The sequence below is a fragment of the Orycteropus afer genome, unplaced genomic scaffold, assembly GCF_000298275.1.
Source record: "Orycteropus afer afer isolate SDZICR_OR568_19922 unplaced genomic scaffold, OryAfe1.0 scaffold00048, whole genome shotgun sequence".
Lineage (NCBI taxonomy): Eukaryota > Metazoa > Chordata > Mammalia > Tubulidentata > Orycteropodidae > Orycteropus > Orycteropus afer.
Genome location: NW_006921635.1, coordinates 6,501,813 through 6,521,228, shown reverse-complemented (window position 1 = coordinate 6,521,228; position 19,416 = coordinate 6,501,813). Strand labels below are relative to the sequence as shown.

The window sequence follows — 19,416 nt, the reverse complement described above, 5'->3', positions numbered from 1 at the left end:
GGACTAATACAATATTTGTCCTTTTGTGACTGACTTATTTCGCTCAGCATAATGTCCTCCAAGTTCATCCACGTTATGCGGTGCAAAAAACAAATTTTTAAAAACTTCAGAAAACTAGCTCTGAACAACAAATGGATGTTTGATTAATTTGTTCTAGATGCACTGATAGTATTTTAGTTAGTTTCTAAAGCATTTATCTCTTATAAATACAGATGGAAATATTTATGAACAAAACAATGTCTGGGATAACTAAGGAAATTTTTAATGGTATATGGGGGGGTTCTTTACATGAATTTAATTTTGTTCATTTATATTTTGAAATTTCCCATAACCAAGTGGGAAAAAAAGGAGCACTTCCCAAGTCAAACAAACTACAAATACAGAACCATATTTTTATGCAAATAAAGCATGTGTTATATGTGTTCCCCACCCCCCCCCACCATTACATAAGCATGTTATGCTGGCTGTTATACAAGTAAGCACTTTACTTACATGGGCCCATTACTTGCAAACACAAAAATGCACATGTGTGTGTGCACACGCACATGTATCAGGAAAATGTGAGCAGCCACTATGTGTTAATATTAAAGAATTACTGTTCATATTTTAGGTATGTTAATGGTATTTCAAGGACCTCTGGTAGTGTAGCGCCTAAGACGCCTGACTGCTAACTAGAAGGCTGGCGGTTCAAACCCCACAGCCACTCCTCGGAAGGAACACTGGGCAATCTACTTCCGTAGTGATATCGCCTGGGAAACCCAAGGAGGGGTCGCTATGAGTCACTCAGACTCAGACTCCAGGGCACATAACAACAATAACAATAACAACAACAACAACGGTATTTCAGTGATGCTGTTGTTTTGTTAAAAAAAAAAAAAAGAACCCTTATCTTTTAGAGATAACGACATGGTTTCAAACAGAATTGATATCTGGATTTGCTTCAAGGAAGGCAGGGCTGGGCGAAGTAGTAGGGTAGTAGGGTACACCTAGAAAAGATTGGCCATCTACCCACAACTGTTGACGTTCAGTGATAGGTAGGTACATTGTTGTAATAATACAGTCTCTGTTTCTGTATATGTGTTAAATTTTTCATAATAAAAGTTTGAAACAAAATACTTTCTAATGCAAATTTTGATGTCAAGTTTCTAAAACTTCCGCACCTAACCCATCCTCCCTCCTGAGGCTTTATGGAGACCAGACGGGATGAGGGCAACGCAGTGAATGATTCCTGACCTGCCGCCTGTTGTTATCGAGGTGCCGAGTAGAATGAAAGGAGCAGTGAGGAGTCATCACTTCTCCAATTTTCCCTCTCACCCTAACACCTCAGGTGTCTCCACGCCTAGTATGCAGGTTGAGAAATAATGTTTTGAATGAAAGAGTAAGCCTGAGTTCAAGCTGTTGGGCAATGCTGAGCAAGGGCTATAAACGGTCTATGCACACCCATCTCTGGAGCTGAAATCCAGTCAACATTTGCTGTTGGGAGGTTGGACAAGAACCCTGCTGAGCCTCACACTCCTCGTCTGTAAGATGGAGATAATACCTGTCTCACAGATTGTTCTCCCATCATGTGACAGAAAGGACTATCTGCCTGCTCATCCGTTCATTCCACAAATATCTGTACTCCAAGGAAAGTATGGAATAATCATTCCCATAAACACAGCAGTAATCATAAAATAATGTACTTTAACATTAGCTACATGTAAATCTGCATTGACCACATCCTGGCCACTGTGCTGTACAGCAGGGAGAACATGAAGGCAAACGCTTCCTTTGAAGGAAGTTTTCTGTGAAATGAAGGGAGTGGGAGAGACAAGGTTGATAGCTGTTGTTGTTACGTCCTGTCGAGACAGAGCTGACTCACAGCAACTCCTCCTTGGGTTTCCGAGGCGGTACCACTATAGAAATAGATTGCCCAGCCTTCCTTCCGAGGAGTGGCTGGTGGGTTTGAACCACCAGCCTTCTGGTTAGCAGTCAAGTGCCTTAGGCACTATGCTACCAGAGGTCCTAATAGGTTGACAATATCGACTGGTAAGTGGCACACAGAGTACAACAGAAAGGGCAGATTCCCATTCGTGACATTCTCCTACCCAAGTTGGTTTCAGGAAAGAAATCTGCTCACTGAACTTCCCAAAGTTGTAAATCTGAACTTCCAAATCAAAGCCACGGCAAGGTATTTCTCTTTTACTTATTCCTTGCAACAAGGCTGTACAGTCTAAGGATCCCAGCAAATGTGGGAAACCTTTCAGAGGAGTGGGATCCTTTCATTTCACTGGGCTATGTGCTGATGGTTCAAACCGAAAGAGCCAAATGGCGCTATCGGCTCATCCATATGACACTCACTTCAATCCCCTTCTCCCGGAACACAAGGCCCTTCTGCTTTAAAGAAGCCCTTCCAGCTCAGGACCATAGTCACAGGGGACATCAAACTCAATTGCCATAACATACCACACAAAACTTTGTTCTACCTCCTACTTTGGCGAGTGGCAACTGGGATCTTAAAAGCTTGCAAGCAGCCATCTAGATGCAATGATGGGTCTCTCCTCATCCAGAGCAAAGAAGAATGAAGAAAACCAAAGATTCATGGAAACAATTAGTCCCGGCGACCGGTACACCATGCAATCTGCAGCCTATGAAACCAGAAGAACCAGATGGTGCCCGGCTACCACTGTCAACCACTTGGAGGGGGATCTATGTAGGAGATACTGGATAGAGAGGGAGAACAATGTGGAACAAAACTCAAAATCATTTGGAAAAAAAGGGAGGGACCAGGTTTGCTGGTCTGATAGAGCCTGGTAGAACCCCTGAGACTATGGCCCCTAGCTGCCCTTGACGTCTAGAATTGAACTCACATCTGTGGCTTCCAGCCAAACAAAAGACAGGCATATGAGTTGAACATTTAACTGAGGTAGATACACCCCTTGGAGAGAACAATCATGGGAGAAAGAAGGGCTGTTTATGCACAGGGAGATAGCTCAGGGGGCAGGAATGCATGGAGAGATGGACACAGGGAAGAGGTAACTATCGGGAGGAAGTGGGAAGGGAGCTGCTGCATTGTGGGAAATTGTAGTCAACATCATGAGACAAAGTGTATGTGAACTGCTGTATGGCAAGTGAATTTGCTCTGTAAACACTCACCCAAATCACAAAGAAAATGAAAAAAAGAAGACCCTCCAGCAACTTGCTTCATGTCAATCAATGACCAAACTAACAAAGGAGGCCACATTCAAGTCTTTCAACCCAATTCCAACTTTTCGTCCATTAATAACAGGATCTAGTAAGTCTTCTGAAAATTCTTATTAACTTACCTCAAACTCTTCCCAAAAGCCTTGTTTGACTTTATCTGTGGTCTCAGCTAATTTGCTGAGTTCTCGAACCCGGCTTTCTATCTCAGCAGCGTTGATGCGAGTTGTGTTGAGGGGCTAATCAAGTTCAGCAGTTGGTGTAAAATAAAGAAAACAGTGGGAAAAAAAAAGTGTTAATGCAAACAAAAAAAATCCATAAAGGCAAAGATAGGGGGTGCATATATCACAGCATTCACGTTGAAAGTTTTTAAACAGTTTCACTTTCTTTTTCCGTTTGGGCAAGAAACATATCTTTCTTCAATCTTCACACATACTCTATACTCTGTCGATATAAATTCAAACCTTTTTTTTTTTCCCCCCACAAATATACCACAAAATCATTGCGGGCAATAGTATCATTTGCCACTAAGTTCTAAGGATGAATTCTGAAATAATAGTAATTCTGAAACGAGTAAATGGGTTCACTGCAAGGCAACCAATGGTGGATGTGCAATTAGAGCTTGGTGAAATCTTGCTTTAAGAATTGTCTAACGCCTTTGACAGTTGCCTATGGAGATGATATAACATCTGGGATCGGTTTCCAGATAACACAGGAGGACAACAGGTGGTAGTATAAATGAAATAAAATTTGATGCATTGATGATGACGGAAGCTGGGTGGTGGGTACGTGAAGATTCACAATACCATTCTGCCTGCTTCTGTAGGACTGTAGTAGTAAACACATGGATTTAAAACACTCTACAAGAACATGGAGCTTGTTTGCCAATGTGCTCACCTGCTTGAGTTGTAGCACGGTGCCCAATGTTTCCACCATAGGGTTCTTCTTGTAATGTTCCACAAGATCTGTCAAAGAATCAAACCGCTCTCCTCCACCCACATCGTATTTCAGTTCCTTTCAAGACAAAACCATGACGTTCTGTTACCTTTAGGTCAAATTATTGCTTTTCCCAACTGAAGTACAGAGACTGACATTTGCCCTAAGAACGGAAAGATCAAACAGCTATATATGCACTAGGGAGAGGCGGCAACAAGGACCATGGAAATGCAGAGACTGATGCAACGGAAAAGGACGTATCCCTGTGCGCGTGTGAAAAGCTTAATGTACGAGGCCAACACTTACTAGTCCACGAAAGTTTCTCCCTCGTGAGTTAGCCCAATAGTTAAAGAAATGAAAAGCGGTATTCTTTACCATACTCAGGCTTTACAACACATAAGGCTGCTGAATCAAAGAACAAGAACTGTTTATTTCTGAAATACAACAGACCGTAAGGCTGCTGAGGCTGCACTGAAGGCCAGTAACCACATCTTTAATTTCATCTTCTCATGAAAGTTTAAAAGGGAAATCATAAACAGAGACCAGGAAATTTTTTCAGACAAGATCAGAATAGGCTACTTAAGGACAACAATAGAAAAACACTTAAACTAAGATGCAAAGTCCTGTGAAAGAATCTGGGTGCTCTGCTTTATTTAAAAATAAAACCCTAAAGGGGAAGCACTTCCGGAAGGACGGAGTAAGGACCTCGGAAAATCCACTCCTCCAGAATAGCAACAACAACACTGGCAAAAACCACCGAAAATCAACTTTTCAGAACTCTGGAAATTAACTAAGAATGTACAACAGTAAAGCACTGAGACAGAGAGGGATCACTTTCATGGTAAGTGAAAGCAACCAGACACAAAAGGCCATGCATCATTTCAGGTATAGCAAGTGTCCAGAACAGGCAGACCCAGAGTCAGAAAATAGATTCCCGTTGCTAGGGGCTGAAGGAGGGTTCGTGAGGAGAGATGCTAGTGTAAATAAGCTTTCTTTTGGGAGCAGTGGGAATGTTCTGGAATTAGAGCACACTGATAGCTGCACAACTTTGTGAATAAATCAAAAAGCACTGAACTGTACACTTCAAGAGGATGAATTGTGTGGTGTGTGAATTCTATCTCAATAAAACTATCACTAAAAAATGTTTTCATAAACTTTCACTCCCATCACAATAAAAGTGAAAAAAAAAAGTGTAAGTAAAAAAATCTGAAGCACTAAGTGAACAGGAAGCTTTTATTTAGGAGACTCTGTCAAAAGAAAGGAACGACGTGTTGATCCAGCCACATGACAAGCAAGAACTACTGCATTCAACTCTCCCAGCCTTGACGTAGTGACTCAGCGGGAGGAAGGCAAATACGGTTACAGGCGCCTGTGACGACCCAGGGAAGGAGCTGAGGCCACCGCTGTAGAAACCGACTTCCAGCCGACTCCAGCTACACCGAGCCAGGCTACTCTGCTGGGCAGAAAGTGATGCCCTGAGACATGACTTCATGTGCCCGAGACAGACTAGAAACAAGTAACGGAACGCAGTTTGCAAATGAGGGAACAATCACAATGAACATGGACTAGCAGTGCACGCCCTTGACTAAACGAGCAAAGGATTACATGACTCTGCACACACTGCTGTTCGTCTTTTGCCAGCAGAGCAGTCACCCAGAGATGACACTGGCCAGGTCCAAGGTGCATCTGGGGCCTTACCTGGCAGCGAATCATGACGTGGGTCACCTTGGACTTGCCGTCATTGCTCTCCGCTTTGTCATCGCCAGTGCGGACAGACAGAACAAAATCTCCGGGGTGGCTCTGGCTCTCACGCACGAGAAAGCTCCCATGTTTTCCTTTCTCCGTTAACAATTTCTCTGCTTCTTTCCCAGAGAGGTGTCCGTGAAACCACCTAAATGTTTAAAAATGAAAAGGAACTGTTGCTCTGCCACGGGTTCCCAACATTCGCTCACAAAATTACCACTGAGAGTTGGGAGTCCTCAACACAATTAAAGAGACACATCCCTCTTTCAAGGGATGGAGTGGTCCTGACTAGGACAGAATTTACTTTCCAAACAGGCAGGCAAATGACAGAGATGTTAATAATGACAATGAAACTTCTTAACTGAGCCCACTGTCATCTGGAGACAAATGTCCTCAATCATTTTCATTTTCTTTTAAAATCTCCCATGTTTTAAAAACAGCATCTTATTATTTTTCAGATCACCCAACCCAAAAAGGACCAACTATTCAACCACAGGCATTTAAAAACATTCTGGTCAAAAGTACAGTAGATGCAGAGAATTCTTTTGAATGTTGGCCCTTGCATTGGCCTGTGAACACTACGTTGAGAAAAAGACTGTCATTAAAAATTAATCCTAACACCTTAAATGGTTCCCTATTTCCAACCGACACTTGAATACCCTCCAAATTTGCTTTCAACAGCTTCAGATTGTTTCCTGGGATCACCTCACTCTGTAATGCAAATAAGACTTGGAGTAAAGGTGAGGGATTTTACTAAAATGTGAATTCTCAGGCCCCACAACAAGAGATACCAATACACTAACACAGAATGGGGACCAGAAATCAATATTTTGGACCATCTAAGGATGACTGAGACAGGTACAGAAAATATCCTCAGTCTTATTACCAAATTTTTACACAAATAACACATTTTATAGGTTTTGTGTATTATGTTTGCAAACAATGCAACTCCTCAGACTTAGTTTCCTGTGTGTGCAATGCATGTTAAATGCTTGTGCATGTTGTTTACGGGGGTGTGTTATATGCAAAAATATGGTAATAATGTGGTTCTTTTCCCCCCTCAGGATTTTGGGGAGAAAGCAAAGTACTGTCATGGCAGATAATGCTCCAGGCTCATTAATAAAGGAACACACTGAGTTATGTTCCTCACCGCTCAACTGAACAGAGTAAAAGTTACTTAAAACTATAGGGGTGGCCGGTGAAAGTAACTGTCAGCACATGATCGGTTTGATATAAATGTGTCAGGTGAAAAAAAAAACCTGAATATACAAAATATACCAACCAAATTAATAGACTCAGGATTTGTACTAAGTCAGAGAGGCTACTGGACATGCAAGGAAAGCAACACAAACATATCAAGCCCCACCTTTTGTCAGCTTAGTGACAACAGAGGGCCGGGGGGGCCGTGTCCTCAGAAATACCAGTCCATCCGAGCAAGGTCACTTTCACATTTGTGAACATAGCACAAAAGAACTGATGAAAGCGCCGACTCCCGGAATTCTCTGCTTTCCCACTCCTGAGCTTAAACTGACATCTGTTGGTGGAGCTGCTGAACATCGGGTCGAGAGCCACCGGAGAACAGCTGTTATGCTGGCATCTCTGTTCTCACGTTTTCCTCTGATCCTCAGAGATCATCAGCTGAAGTTCAATAAATCTCACAATTACCCCAGGACCGAGCACAGACAGGAATCGTCTGAGACCCTGATAGGATGAGTGTAAGTAACACTGGCTGAAACTTTTGCAAGGGCTCTCTGAGAAGGAATTGATTCTGTTGTTTTCACTACAGCCGAAGCTTTGAAAAACATAGTTGGAGGAACAGGTATAAACCACACCCCTATAATGCACATGAGTAAAACACACGGCCTGGGAAAACCTGTGCAGAAGCCTCCGACTGCGTGGCTACTGACGTCACTGACCTTTCTGAGGTAGGGTCCGCGCAGTTCAGAGGGTATTTGAGCTCAATCACGTCTCCGTTCTTCTCTTTTAGCTGCCCATGATGCTCCATGTAATACTGGACCAGCTCAGCCAAAGTGGCAAACTTCTCTCCTCCATACAGGTCATAGTAATCACCAGTGTTCTGAATCTTAATGTGGGTGACAGCTCCATTTCTTCTAAAATAGTCCGGGGGGGGGGACAAATAAAGAGCATTCCAATAAAGATGGAGCTCGTATTCAGTATCACATTCCACCGAAATGTTGAAATGAACTCAAGACTTGATACCTTCCTCGAAACAAAGGCCACGGGTGAAAATGACACACATTCAACCAAGTTCATCAGTTTATTACTTCCTTTTCCTGTGCATCACCCATTTTGACAGTGTGGCTCTCCCCAACTGTGTAGGTTAAATAATAATTCTTCCAGTTGTTTATTAATCAAGGAACCATATAACTAAAGGTAAAACATACATCTAACCTTTTGATCCAGCAAATCCACTCCTAAGTATTTTGCCCAAAAGAAATGCATGGACACGAGAAGACTTGTGCGTGAATGTCCACTGTCACTTTGGTCACAAGAGCAGGACAATGGAAAAAGCAAACGTCCATCAGCCAGAACTGACAGACAGCGGCACACTCACACAATAGTGCTCAGTATTTAAAAAGAAAAAAAAGACCCACCAACCAACCACTGATACAAACAGAGAGGTTGCTATTGTATATATGACAACATGGATGAAACTCAAAAACCACAGGGTCAGACAAAGAAGCCAGATGCAAGAGTTTCCATTGTATGGCTTCCTTTAAATGAAATTCTAGGATAAGGGAAACTACTTTCTGAGGTGAGAAATGGAAACAGTGGCTGCTTCTGGGAGGAGGAGAGACTGGGGAGGTATGCCAGGAGCCTTCTAGAGATGGAAATGTTCTGTGCTTTCATGAGGGCGTTGGTTACACACATACCCACATAGACACATTTGTCAAAACTCATCTCACTGTGTCCTTAAGGAACTGGACATAATTAGATCTTGAAAAGTATGTTAAGACCTATGTAATTGACAGTTTCTAGCATGAGATGGCTGCTGTGTTCTTCCACTGAGCTCAAATATTACCCATAAAATCTTTAAACTTGACATTTTCATTTCCAGAGACGCGTTAGGATTTTCAGTTGGTTTTCTAACTGACTTAAGGAAGTCTCATGATCTATTACCACCTTTGTGAATCCCAAGGGGCCTGGCAACCCCAAAACAGTGACCACACTTATTTTTTTTTAGTTTGACCTCTGGAAAATATTACACACACACACACAGAGAACAGGGGGAATGGGAAATAAAGACAAAAGAAACTGTCCCATAATTTGAAGAACACGCCCAAACAACACTAATATTCATGATATATACATGTTAGTTTATTTAACGAACTAGAGCAATACACCAAACTCAAGGTAATAGCTGCTCTGTGGCACACTAGTTAAAGTGCTCAGCTGCTAACTGAAAGGTCAGGAGTTCGAACCCACCAGCAGCTCCACGGGAGAAAGATGAAGCAGTCTGCTTCTGTAGATTTACAGCCTTAGAAACCCTATGGGGCAGTTCCACTCTGTCCTGTGGGGTCGCAGATGGCAGCACGTTTGGTTTGTGTGGTCAAAACGATGGAACTGAGGGGCGATGGAACTGAGGATGGTGATCAAGGAAAATTGTGTTCGCTTTTATATTTAGAACCCAAAGAAAGCAATAAATACAACAAGGCTGACGGTGACATATTTTTTTCCCTGTACTTTTTTTTCCCCTCGAAACAACAAAAGATCTTCCTTGACTAACTGAATATATTAGGCAACATAATCACCAATTTTTCAGCATAGGCATGGGAGAAAAAGGTAAAGTCGCCCACAAAGAACCAGACCAATCAATTTGTCATACACGCGTGCACACACACACACACACCCCCCATAGTCTACCATATATATCACATTAGAGAACATATAAGTAAACCACAGAGGTAGTAATGCACAGTTGTTAAAAGCACTGGCTCTAAGACAATTCACAAAAAAAGATGTAAAAATAGCCTCTAAACTTATGAATAATATTCAGCTTTAATCACAAGAAAAATGCAAATCAAAACTCACCGAGCTACCATTTCTCACCTACCGGACTGGTGAAATGAAAAGCTTGACAACATGCTCAGCTGGAGAAACTGTGGGAAAACCAACCCTCTTGTACATGACTGGGGGGAAATGTCCTATTCACAGGAGACATGTGAAGTTTTTAGAGGTAAAAATAAATGTAGTTGTGAGTGGTCATCCAAGGAGCAACTACTGGTCTCTCCCCACCCAGAACGAAGGAGAGTGATACAAATCAAAGATGCAAGGAAGCAATTAATCCAAGAGACAAACGGACCACACGAACCACAGCCTCCACGACCCTGAGACCAGAAGAACTAGATGATGCCCTGCAATCACAGTTGACTGCTCTGAAAGGCATCATAATAGGAGGTCCCAGAAAGAGTGGGAAGGAAACTGTAAAACAAAACAAGAAGTCATGAAAAAGACCAGGCTTACTGGTCTGATGAAGACTGTCAGAACTCCTGAGAGTATGGCCCTTAAGACACCCATTAAGCCTGAAACTGAACTCACCCCCGTGGCTCAACTTTCAGCCAAATGACAGACCAGCCTATAAGGTGAACAGTAACCCCAGTGAGGTCACACTCCTTAGAAGAATCAACCACATGAGATCCAAAGGGCTGCATCTGTCCGAGGATAAAGCTCAGAAGGCAGGAAGGGACAGGAAAGAAGGATGAAGTTAAATGGTAACCACAGGCAGGAAGTGGAAAGAGTGCTGTCATATCGTGAGGACTGCAAAGAATGCCACAACGTGTGTATGAATTGTTGCACGGAAAACCAATTTGCTTTATAAATTTTCACTCAAATAACAATAAAAAGTTGAAAATATATATATCAAAATAAAGTGTTACTCAATTTATAAAAATGAATGTAGTATCTCCAACTTATTTTCAAAAGGGGAGAAAAAAGAGGTATATATACATACACAGAACACACTTTTAAAGAGAAAAGGCAGTAATTGGTAAACGAAGGGAATATGAGTGTTCACTGTATTCATCTTTAATTTTTCTATAGGTCTGAGATTTCAGTATAAAAAGCTGGGGAAAAGAAAAAACAAAACAAACCACAGTTTCTGGAATCCAAGCTCTGCCACTTACTAGCTTGGAGAACTTGGACAGGTACTTAACCTCTGTGCCCCATCTTTCTCACCTGTGATAATGGTATTTGCTCATAAGTTTGTGGGAATTAAATAAAACATTAGGTGTAGATACAACTATTGGTCTCTACTTGAGTGAAAGACAAGGAAGGAAACCAAAGACTCAAAGACTAAACTAGTCTACAGGACAAACAGTCTACGTGAACCACAAGCCTCATCTATCCTGAGACCAGAAGAACTAGATGGTACCCAGCCTCCACTACTGACCGTTCAGATCAGGGCCACAGTAGATGGATCCATACAGAACTGGAGAAAAATGTGGAACAGAATCTCAAATTCATTTAAAAAAAAAAAAGCAGACCTACAGAACTGGTTGAAACTGGAGGACTCCCCAAGACTATTGCCCTGGGATAGTCTTCAAACCTTGAACTGAAACTAACCCGAGGTTACCTTGGCTAAATCTCAAACTGACTCAAAAAATAATGAATACCACCCATAAGTACTGTGCTCCTTTAAAAAAAAAAAAAAAATTCACCTATATGAGATCAGACTGTCAACAATTACTTTAAAACAAAGATGAGAATTCAAGAAGGCAGGATAACTAGGTTAATGGAAACAAACAACCAGAACGGAAATAATGAAAATGTTCATGCAATATGAAGAATGTGACCAATGTCACGTCACTCATGTAAAAATTATGAATCAGAACCTAAAACTGCTGTGCAAACCTTCATCAGAAATACAGTAAAATATCACCTTAGAAATAAATAAGTAAATAGTCTCGGAGGACATCATGCTCAACTGGCACAACATGGTACATAACAATCTTGCTCTATATCCTACTTTGGTGAGTAGCCAGTGAAGTCTTAAAACCTCGGAGCAGCCATCTAAGATGCAACTATTGATCTCCCCTCATCTGGAACAAAAAAGAGTGAAGAAAATCAAAGTCAGTTGGAAACAAAAGTCCAAGGATATGATGGACCACAGGGACCCTCAGCCTTTACGACTCTGAGACCAGACAAACTAGATGGTGCCCAGCTGCCAGTGCCAACCACTTGGAAAGGGATCAGAATTGGCGATCCTGGAGAGTAGAAGGGAAAATGTGGAACAAAATTCAAAAACCCAAAAATGATCAGAATTACTGGTCAGACAGAGACTGGGAGAACCACCAAGACTATGGGCCCGGGTTATCCTTCCAGCCTGGAACTGGACTCACTTCCATGGATTAGCCCTCAGCCAAGCAGCAGAAAGACATACAAGCAGAACACCTACCCCAGGGAGATGCACCCCTATATCAACCAACCACGTGAGACGTCAGAAGGGCAGCATATGCATAAAGGGAAAGCTGGACAGACAGGAGTGTGTGGATGAGGAGGACACGGGAAGGGAGACAGACAGGAGTGTGTGGATGAGGAGGACACGGGAAGGGAGAGTCACAGGGAGGAGATAGGAGAGCTTTTTATTGCTGGGATTGCAATAGGGGCTGTGAAACCAAATGCTGTGAACATGAAGTGTTGTGAGTTAATGAACTGCTTTGTAACTTGCACCCAAATCACAATAAAAAAAATTTTGAAATAAATAAATGAAATGTGTAAAGTACTTAGCACAGCAACTTGGTATATGGTGGGTCCTTGATAATGTTGCTATCATTATCACCATCGTGGTCCTTGTTATTGTGTAATCGCCATCACAATGCTTACAGCTCAAATGTCAGGCAACAGTAGGTTAGAAGTAGGCTGTGCTCAGGAGACTTATGAAGACTACACCCACCTTGTAGCAAAAGAGAAGTAAAAGCCAATGACAGACACCTCGAGAAACTGATGCAAGCCAAAAAAGGAATTCCCAAGTCTTAGAGATTCTAAATAAATCTTCAGGAACATGTTTTACTTACCTCTTTAAAAAAAAAAAAGTAATAAAAGTACATTCATAAAGTAGTTTGGTTTCAGCTCCTGGAATAAGCTAGAATAAAGAAAATAGGGATATAAGAGAGTTGATTTCTAGAAAACTTCTCCCACACATCCTCACAGAGAGAGGCAGCAGAGTGTTCACTGCTATAAATGAAATGGGAAGAAAAAACATTCCAACTCATAGCAATCCTATCGGACAGAGTAGAACTTCTCCATAAGTTTTCCAAGCCATACTCTTTAGGGAAGCAGACAGCCACATCGCTCTCTCACACAGCAGCCGGTGGGTTTGAACCACCAACCTTTTGATTAACAGCTGAGCACTTAAGGCTCCTCTTCACTGCTATACTGTTCAGAAAAATTTTAAAAGCAAAAAACAGCCCAGTGGCTGAGTAAACTGCAGTATGTTCACACTATTGTTATACAGCCATTGAAATTCATAACATAGAACTCAAACATTTTAAAAAAGCGAGTTTCAGAATGATACTGACACTATAAAACCATTTACAGTGGTGTGCATTTTAAAAAAACACAAGATGACTTTCCAGTTTTATACCATACGTGTGTAGAACGAGCATAAAAGTGTGTTCACGAAGGATGGTGTGCCAGCCTCTCAATGGTGGTTCCCTCTGGCCACAGAAGGAGGCTGGGAATGGGACTGGGCATGGCAACAAAGAGGACCACAGATTCCTCAGTGATGCTTTAGTTCTTACAAAAGAAAAGTGATGCAAAAAAAGACTCTTAAGAAATATTTCTCCCACTAAGAAATAAACAGGGAAAAAAAAAAAGGTTGGTGGTTGAACATGATGAACGTAATTAATGTCACTGAGCTTATGGTGAAGATGTGGAAAGGGCAAATACTTGGTTACACACCTATCCACCACAATAAAAATACATACAGAGAATGGACCAGACAAATACAGGGAACTAGGTTCAAGAGGAGCTAGCACAGGCGGGCTTAAGAACACACATAGAAGGGCCACAAGAGATGGACCCTAACAGAACACAACAAAAATGTGCAATCACAGATTCCTAAAAACAGAAGAAAGAAAACTAAACAGACTTACTGGACTGGTTGAGACTAGATGATGCCCAAGACTACTGCCTGGAGAGACTCTTCAAACCCTGAACTGCAAGTAATGCCTGAAGTCACTGTGTAGCTAAACAACAAATCAGCTCACAAAATAATGAATATCACCCGTAAGTACTGTGCTCCTTCAAAAAATCACCTCTATGAGACCAAACAGTCAATAATGACTTTAAAACAAAGTTCACAATGTAAAGGGGCAAGGAAACTAGATTAATGAAAATGGAACAACCAGAAAGAAAATGATGAGACTATTCATGTATTGTGAAGAATCTAATAAAGATGTAACCAATGTCACTTAACAACTGTGTAGAAATCGTTGAATGTGAAACTAAACTGCTGCACAGATCTTTACCAAAAAACACAATATTTAAAAAAAGAAAAAGAAAAAGAAAGAATGCATGTAGACCACTCCAGTCCATCCTCCATGGTGTCTACAGGAAAGAAAATGCCCCTCCATCCACCATTCTGCCCCTTCTGCTGAGTTCCCTCGCAGGCTACTCACCCTCAGGAGGCCACTCACCATAACCCAACAGCAGGATGACTCACATCTGATCTGAGGCCAGTGCGGGTAGGTGACAGGCCTGCAAACCAGATGTGACGGCGGCCAGCTGTGCACATGTGCTGTTACCACGTCCTACCTGGCACACACCCTCGAGGTTCTCTTTTACTCCCAACTTACCTAACGGAAAGTGTGAAGTCTCCAGGGTTACTTTTACTGGGCCTTGCCAAAAAACTGCCATCAACTCCTCTTGTCAACAGTAGGTTTTCTGCCTCCACTCCTGTGATATTTGGGTGAAACCATCTTGAAAAACAGAGAAAGAAAGAGGAATGAAAACCAGAGGACATAGTCAGCATTACTTTCCAAGCCATCACAGCTAACATGCCGTATAAGCAGCTGATTAAATACAAATCCAGACCCTCCTGAAGCTTTCTCGCTCTTCTTCTTGGCTGCCAGCCCCTCCCACTCTCTCTTTGGTAGAGGCCTGGGATTCTGCCAACACAGTAGGTGGGACCTGAGACATGGTTGGTGGGCCTGGTGCTGGGGGCATTAAGCCAGTGCACTTGGTGGTGCCAGCCCCAAAGAGACAGTCCCCACAATCAAGAGACTGAGGACATGGAGTGAGACTGAGGAAATAAGTAAGTAATTCCATAACTTATAAAAGCAAATATACTGAGGATTATGGGGGCCCGGTTTCTCACACTGGAAAAGTACATATGGAAAGCCAGAACAAACCCTGTGATGCTAGGTTGGAACTGGAGGTAACAATAGGAACGCTAGTTTTTAATACACTTGTGTAGATAGATAAAAAAAAAAAAAAAAAAATTCATCTATGTACGTAAATATGTATTCGTATATGTATGTACATGTATATGCATCATTATACATATGTGTGTAGACACACACACATACATACATTTCCTACCTCTCTCTTACAAAAGGGCCTGGAAGTAACGACACCCCAAAAGCACTCAGCACTCCCAACACCCCTACCTTGGCTTCTAACTACAATTCTCCACTAATGGAACCTGAGCTCCTAGAAGAAATGGCTGATTGCAAGGCTGGCTCAGGAAAAGATGAGCTTGGGCCATCGTACGGCGCCAGAGTAACAAAGAGTTTCAATAATAATGAGGAAGTGTCAAAAGGGTACAGGAGCCAGCCTCCAGGGTTTCCACTGGGCATGATGTGAACCTCAAAACAAACAATGACTAACAAATTATAAGCTGTTAAATAAAACAGAAAAAGAAGAGTCCACACAGACTCGAATTCTTTAAAAACTAGTTTAAAAATACATAAGGGTAAAACCCCTTGCTATAGGATCACAAATAATGAAACAGAGAAGGAATGATGAAGTTAGAAAATCGCTACTTGCAACTCTCATCGTAACTGTCAGGAGAGAGTCATGGAGGGGGAGGAAAACCAGCAGGCCAGAGTTCGGGGGGGACAGGATATTAGAGACTCAAAGCATCTCCCCACAAAATGCTTACTAATTACTTGTTAAAAAGTAAAAAAAAATACTGACTATTGAACTTTTCGTTGGAGAAATCTGACAGACATCATCTTATCCAAGAGATAGAAAGTTCAAATAGCCAGTGAAGGGTTAAATGGACATCTTGTGCCACCTGATTATGATGCACTGAGAAGGGGGTCATTTCTATGACAATCTGGCCAAAAATGCATTACCTAAATCTAATGATTTAGATCCAATTGAGTGCCATCCTACAAAGTAAGTGGCCCGTACTCTTTACAAATTCAAAACCATGAAAAGGGGCAGGAGACGGGGAGCTGAAGAACTGTCCAGACTAAAGGCCAGTCATAAGAAAAATTCATCAGACAATACATGGTCCTGGGTTATATCACGGGCCAGAAGGAAAGGAGGAAAGAGGAAGAGTTTCCTGTTTGTTTAGTCCTTTGCTATAAAGGACATTATTGAAACACACAGAGATAGTAGTACCGTCACAGTGTAAGTTTCCTGATGTTGATGCATGTACTGTGGTCATGCAGGTGTGTGTCACTGTTTTGGGGAATGACACAAAACATGTATTTACGCACATATAAAGCTGCTCCAATGGTGCAAATGGTTAAGCAGCTGGTTGCTAAATGAAAGGTTGGCAGTTCAAATCCACCAGAGGTTCCACAGGACAAAGATGTGGCAATTTGCTTCCATAAAGATGGGAGCCAAGGCAACCCTATGGGGCAGTTCTACTCTGTCACACAGGGTCACTCTAGGTTAGAATCAACTCAACAGCACCCCACCACAACATATACAGGGAGAAGAAGCCAGAGTAGGAAAAGTCATCGGAGGCAGGGGGACAGAGAGGACTCTGGAATTTCTGGAGCCCTAAAACATGCCCTGAGACAATCGTTAAATCTTACACTCAAAATGTCCCTTGAAGTCATCTTAAAACTAAACAACGGTTCGGCTTAACTGATTTTAGGGGGTGGAAATCTGTCCTGGGCATTATGCTCTTTTAAGGACTATCTGTATGGGATCACACTGACCACAGCACCTCCAAAGATGAGCTAGGGAGCTAAGCCGGTTTATGATAATGGAAGAGGAACAACTCAGAAAAGTAGGCTGAGCACGGCCGCACAACCGAGAGAATGTCGTCGGTGTCACTGAATTGTCCATGGAGACACAGGTGACTTGGTCTCATGTTTGCTGTACTTTCAACAACACACAAAATACAATAAACAAATAACTGTAGCATAATGTGCTTTCAAAGATAACATGAAGGGGAAAACTATGTGGAAAGCTGCAATGTTCTGGCCATAAGCCCGAGTAGGCAGACCTGAGGCATGTCTGGGCCCTGGAGCTTACAGGCTCTGGGACCTAGGCGAGTCTGTTCCTCTCTCTCAGCCTTGCAGTCCTCAGCTGCCAAACGGAGCCAAGAGCACTTACCTCACAGGGTCGTTTCAGAACAGACAGTTAAAGAAAGAGGCTGACCGGTCCCTCTAAAGCCCAAGTGAGAACTCTCAGGGCAGAGTGCCAGTTAACGATGGTGAAACTACAGGGGCAGAGACAGAAGGGTGCCAATGTGAAGACTGTTGGTGCTGCTGTTGAAGAAGAACGTGGCATCAGGATTGGAGGGAGAATCGTTAACAACCTGCGATACGCTGACAACACAACTTTGCTTGCTGAAAGTAAGTATGACTTGAAGCACTTACTAATGAAGACTGAACAATACAGTCTGCAGTAGGGATTACACCTCAACATAAAGAAAACAAAAATCCTGACAATTGGACCTGTAACCAGCATCACAATAAATGGAGAAAAGATTGAGGTCGTCAAAGAATTCACATTGCTTGGTTCCATAATCGATGCCAATGGAAACAGCAGTTAGGACATCAGACAACATATAGCACTGGGCAAGTCGGCTGCAAAAGACCTCTTTCAAGTGCTGAAGAGCAAAGATGTCTCCTTCAGGACTAGGGTGAAGATTGTAACCACTGTCAATGAGCTGTGCCTGTAAAAACTGCTCAACAGGTATATGTTTTGTTGTACGTATTTCCACCATAAGTAAAAGGCTTACTAAATTCATTCATTCAGCAACTATTTACTGAGCCCCTCTCATAGGCCAGGCGTCGAGGCACCGGGGACAGAGCAGTTAAGACAAAGGCCCTTCCTCACGAAGTCTCTTCTAGGAGGACACAGAAAATGAAGACAAAACAAGCAAAATAAGAAACTGTCAGATGGTGATAAACGCTGTGAAGAGGGGAGGGTGGTAGACCCCATTTATATACGGGCACTGAGGAGGGCTTTGTGAGAAGGTAACATCTGATCAGGACCAAGGGAGGCAGCAATGCGCTACCATAAAAGAGAGCTACAGGATCCAGGGCACAGGGCTGGGGCCCCTTCTAGCATATTCAACACGCAAGAGGCCAGCGTGGCCGCAGCAGAGGGGGCAAGGGCGACAGGGGCAGGCGACGGGGCCAGAGAGCTAACGAAGGCCAGATCCCGCGGGATCTTGAAGGACGACATAAGAACTTTAGCTTTGTTTGTTTTGTTTTTCAACAAAGTGGGAGAGAACTGGAGGGTTTGAGGCAGGAGAGCAGCATAACCTGGTTTATATTTTTCAATAGCTCTTCAGGCTACAGTTCAAGAGCAAGGACAGCAGCACAGGGCTCGGTGAGAAAGCTACTGTGACGACCCGAGGCCAGAGACGCCAGTGGACGGGCGCAGTGGAAGCAGGAGGAGGCCTGATCAGCAGCCTTCCTAGGGATACTTCAGAGGCGGTTGGGTGTCGTCCAGTCAGGTCCAATTCACGGCGACCCCACGTGTCAGAGCAAAGTCGCCCCGGAGGGTCTCCTCGGCTACAATCTTTACGGGAACTGGTCGCCAGCTCTTCTCTCCCATGGAGCCTTCTCTCCTGTGGTGGCTTCAAACCTCCCAACTTTTGCTTGGCAGCTGAGCACTTTAACCACTGTGCCACCAGGCTCCTATTTCAAAGGCAGCCAACAGGATTTGCCAATGGATTACACATGGGACGGGGAGAGAGGAAGGACAAGTCCAAGGTTTTGGGCCTGGGCAACAAGATTGGAGGTACCATACGCAGAGATGCTGAAAAAGCAGGGAGAGGAAAATGAAGCGTTAGATTCTGCCCACGCGAAGTCTGAAATGCCTACTAGTGACCTGAGTGCCTGGTAATAGAAGCACTAAAGGTTACATATTATAGATAAATGTAACAATTAGTATAAGATTGTTATGACGGAAAATAATCAGAAAAGGCAAGAATCCAGATACAGTAGATCAACATTCCCGTTGTTGATAGTAAGTGGAATTTATCTTTATTTTGTCCTATAGCATCTTATTAAGGAACTCTGGTGATACTGTGGTTAAGGCCCTGGGCTGCTAACCAAAAGGTTGGCAGTTCGAACCCACCAGCCACTCCACGGGAGAAAGATGAGGCAGTTTGCTTCC

General features: G+C 42.8%; 1 protein-coding gene across 1 annotated transcript in view; it reads right to left on the bottom strand.

The window, feature by feature from the left end:
* Positions 1–14,878, bottom strand: part of PTPN11 (protein tyrosine phosphatase non-receptor type 11) — a 63,768-nt gene extending 48,890 nt beyond the window's left edge. The window contains exons 1-5 of the mRNA XM_007938271.2: positions 14,676–14,878; positions 7,776–7,970; positions 5,815–6,007; positions 4,078–4,194; positions 3,306–3,419 (exon numbers count right to left, since the gene is read on the bottom strand). Of these exons, the coding sequence (XP_007936462.2) occupies positions 3,306–3,419; positions 4,078–4,194; positions 5,815–6,007; positions 7,776–7,970; positions 14,676–14,878 (822 nt within the window). The remainder of the gene's footprint in view (positions 1–3,305; positions 3,420–4,077; positions 4,195–5,814; positions 6,008–7,775; positions 7,971–14,675) is intronic.
* Between the last annotated feature and the right edge of the window lie 4,538 nt (positions 14,879–19,416).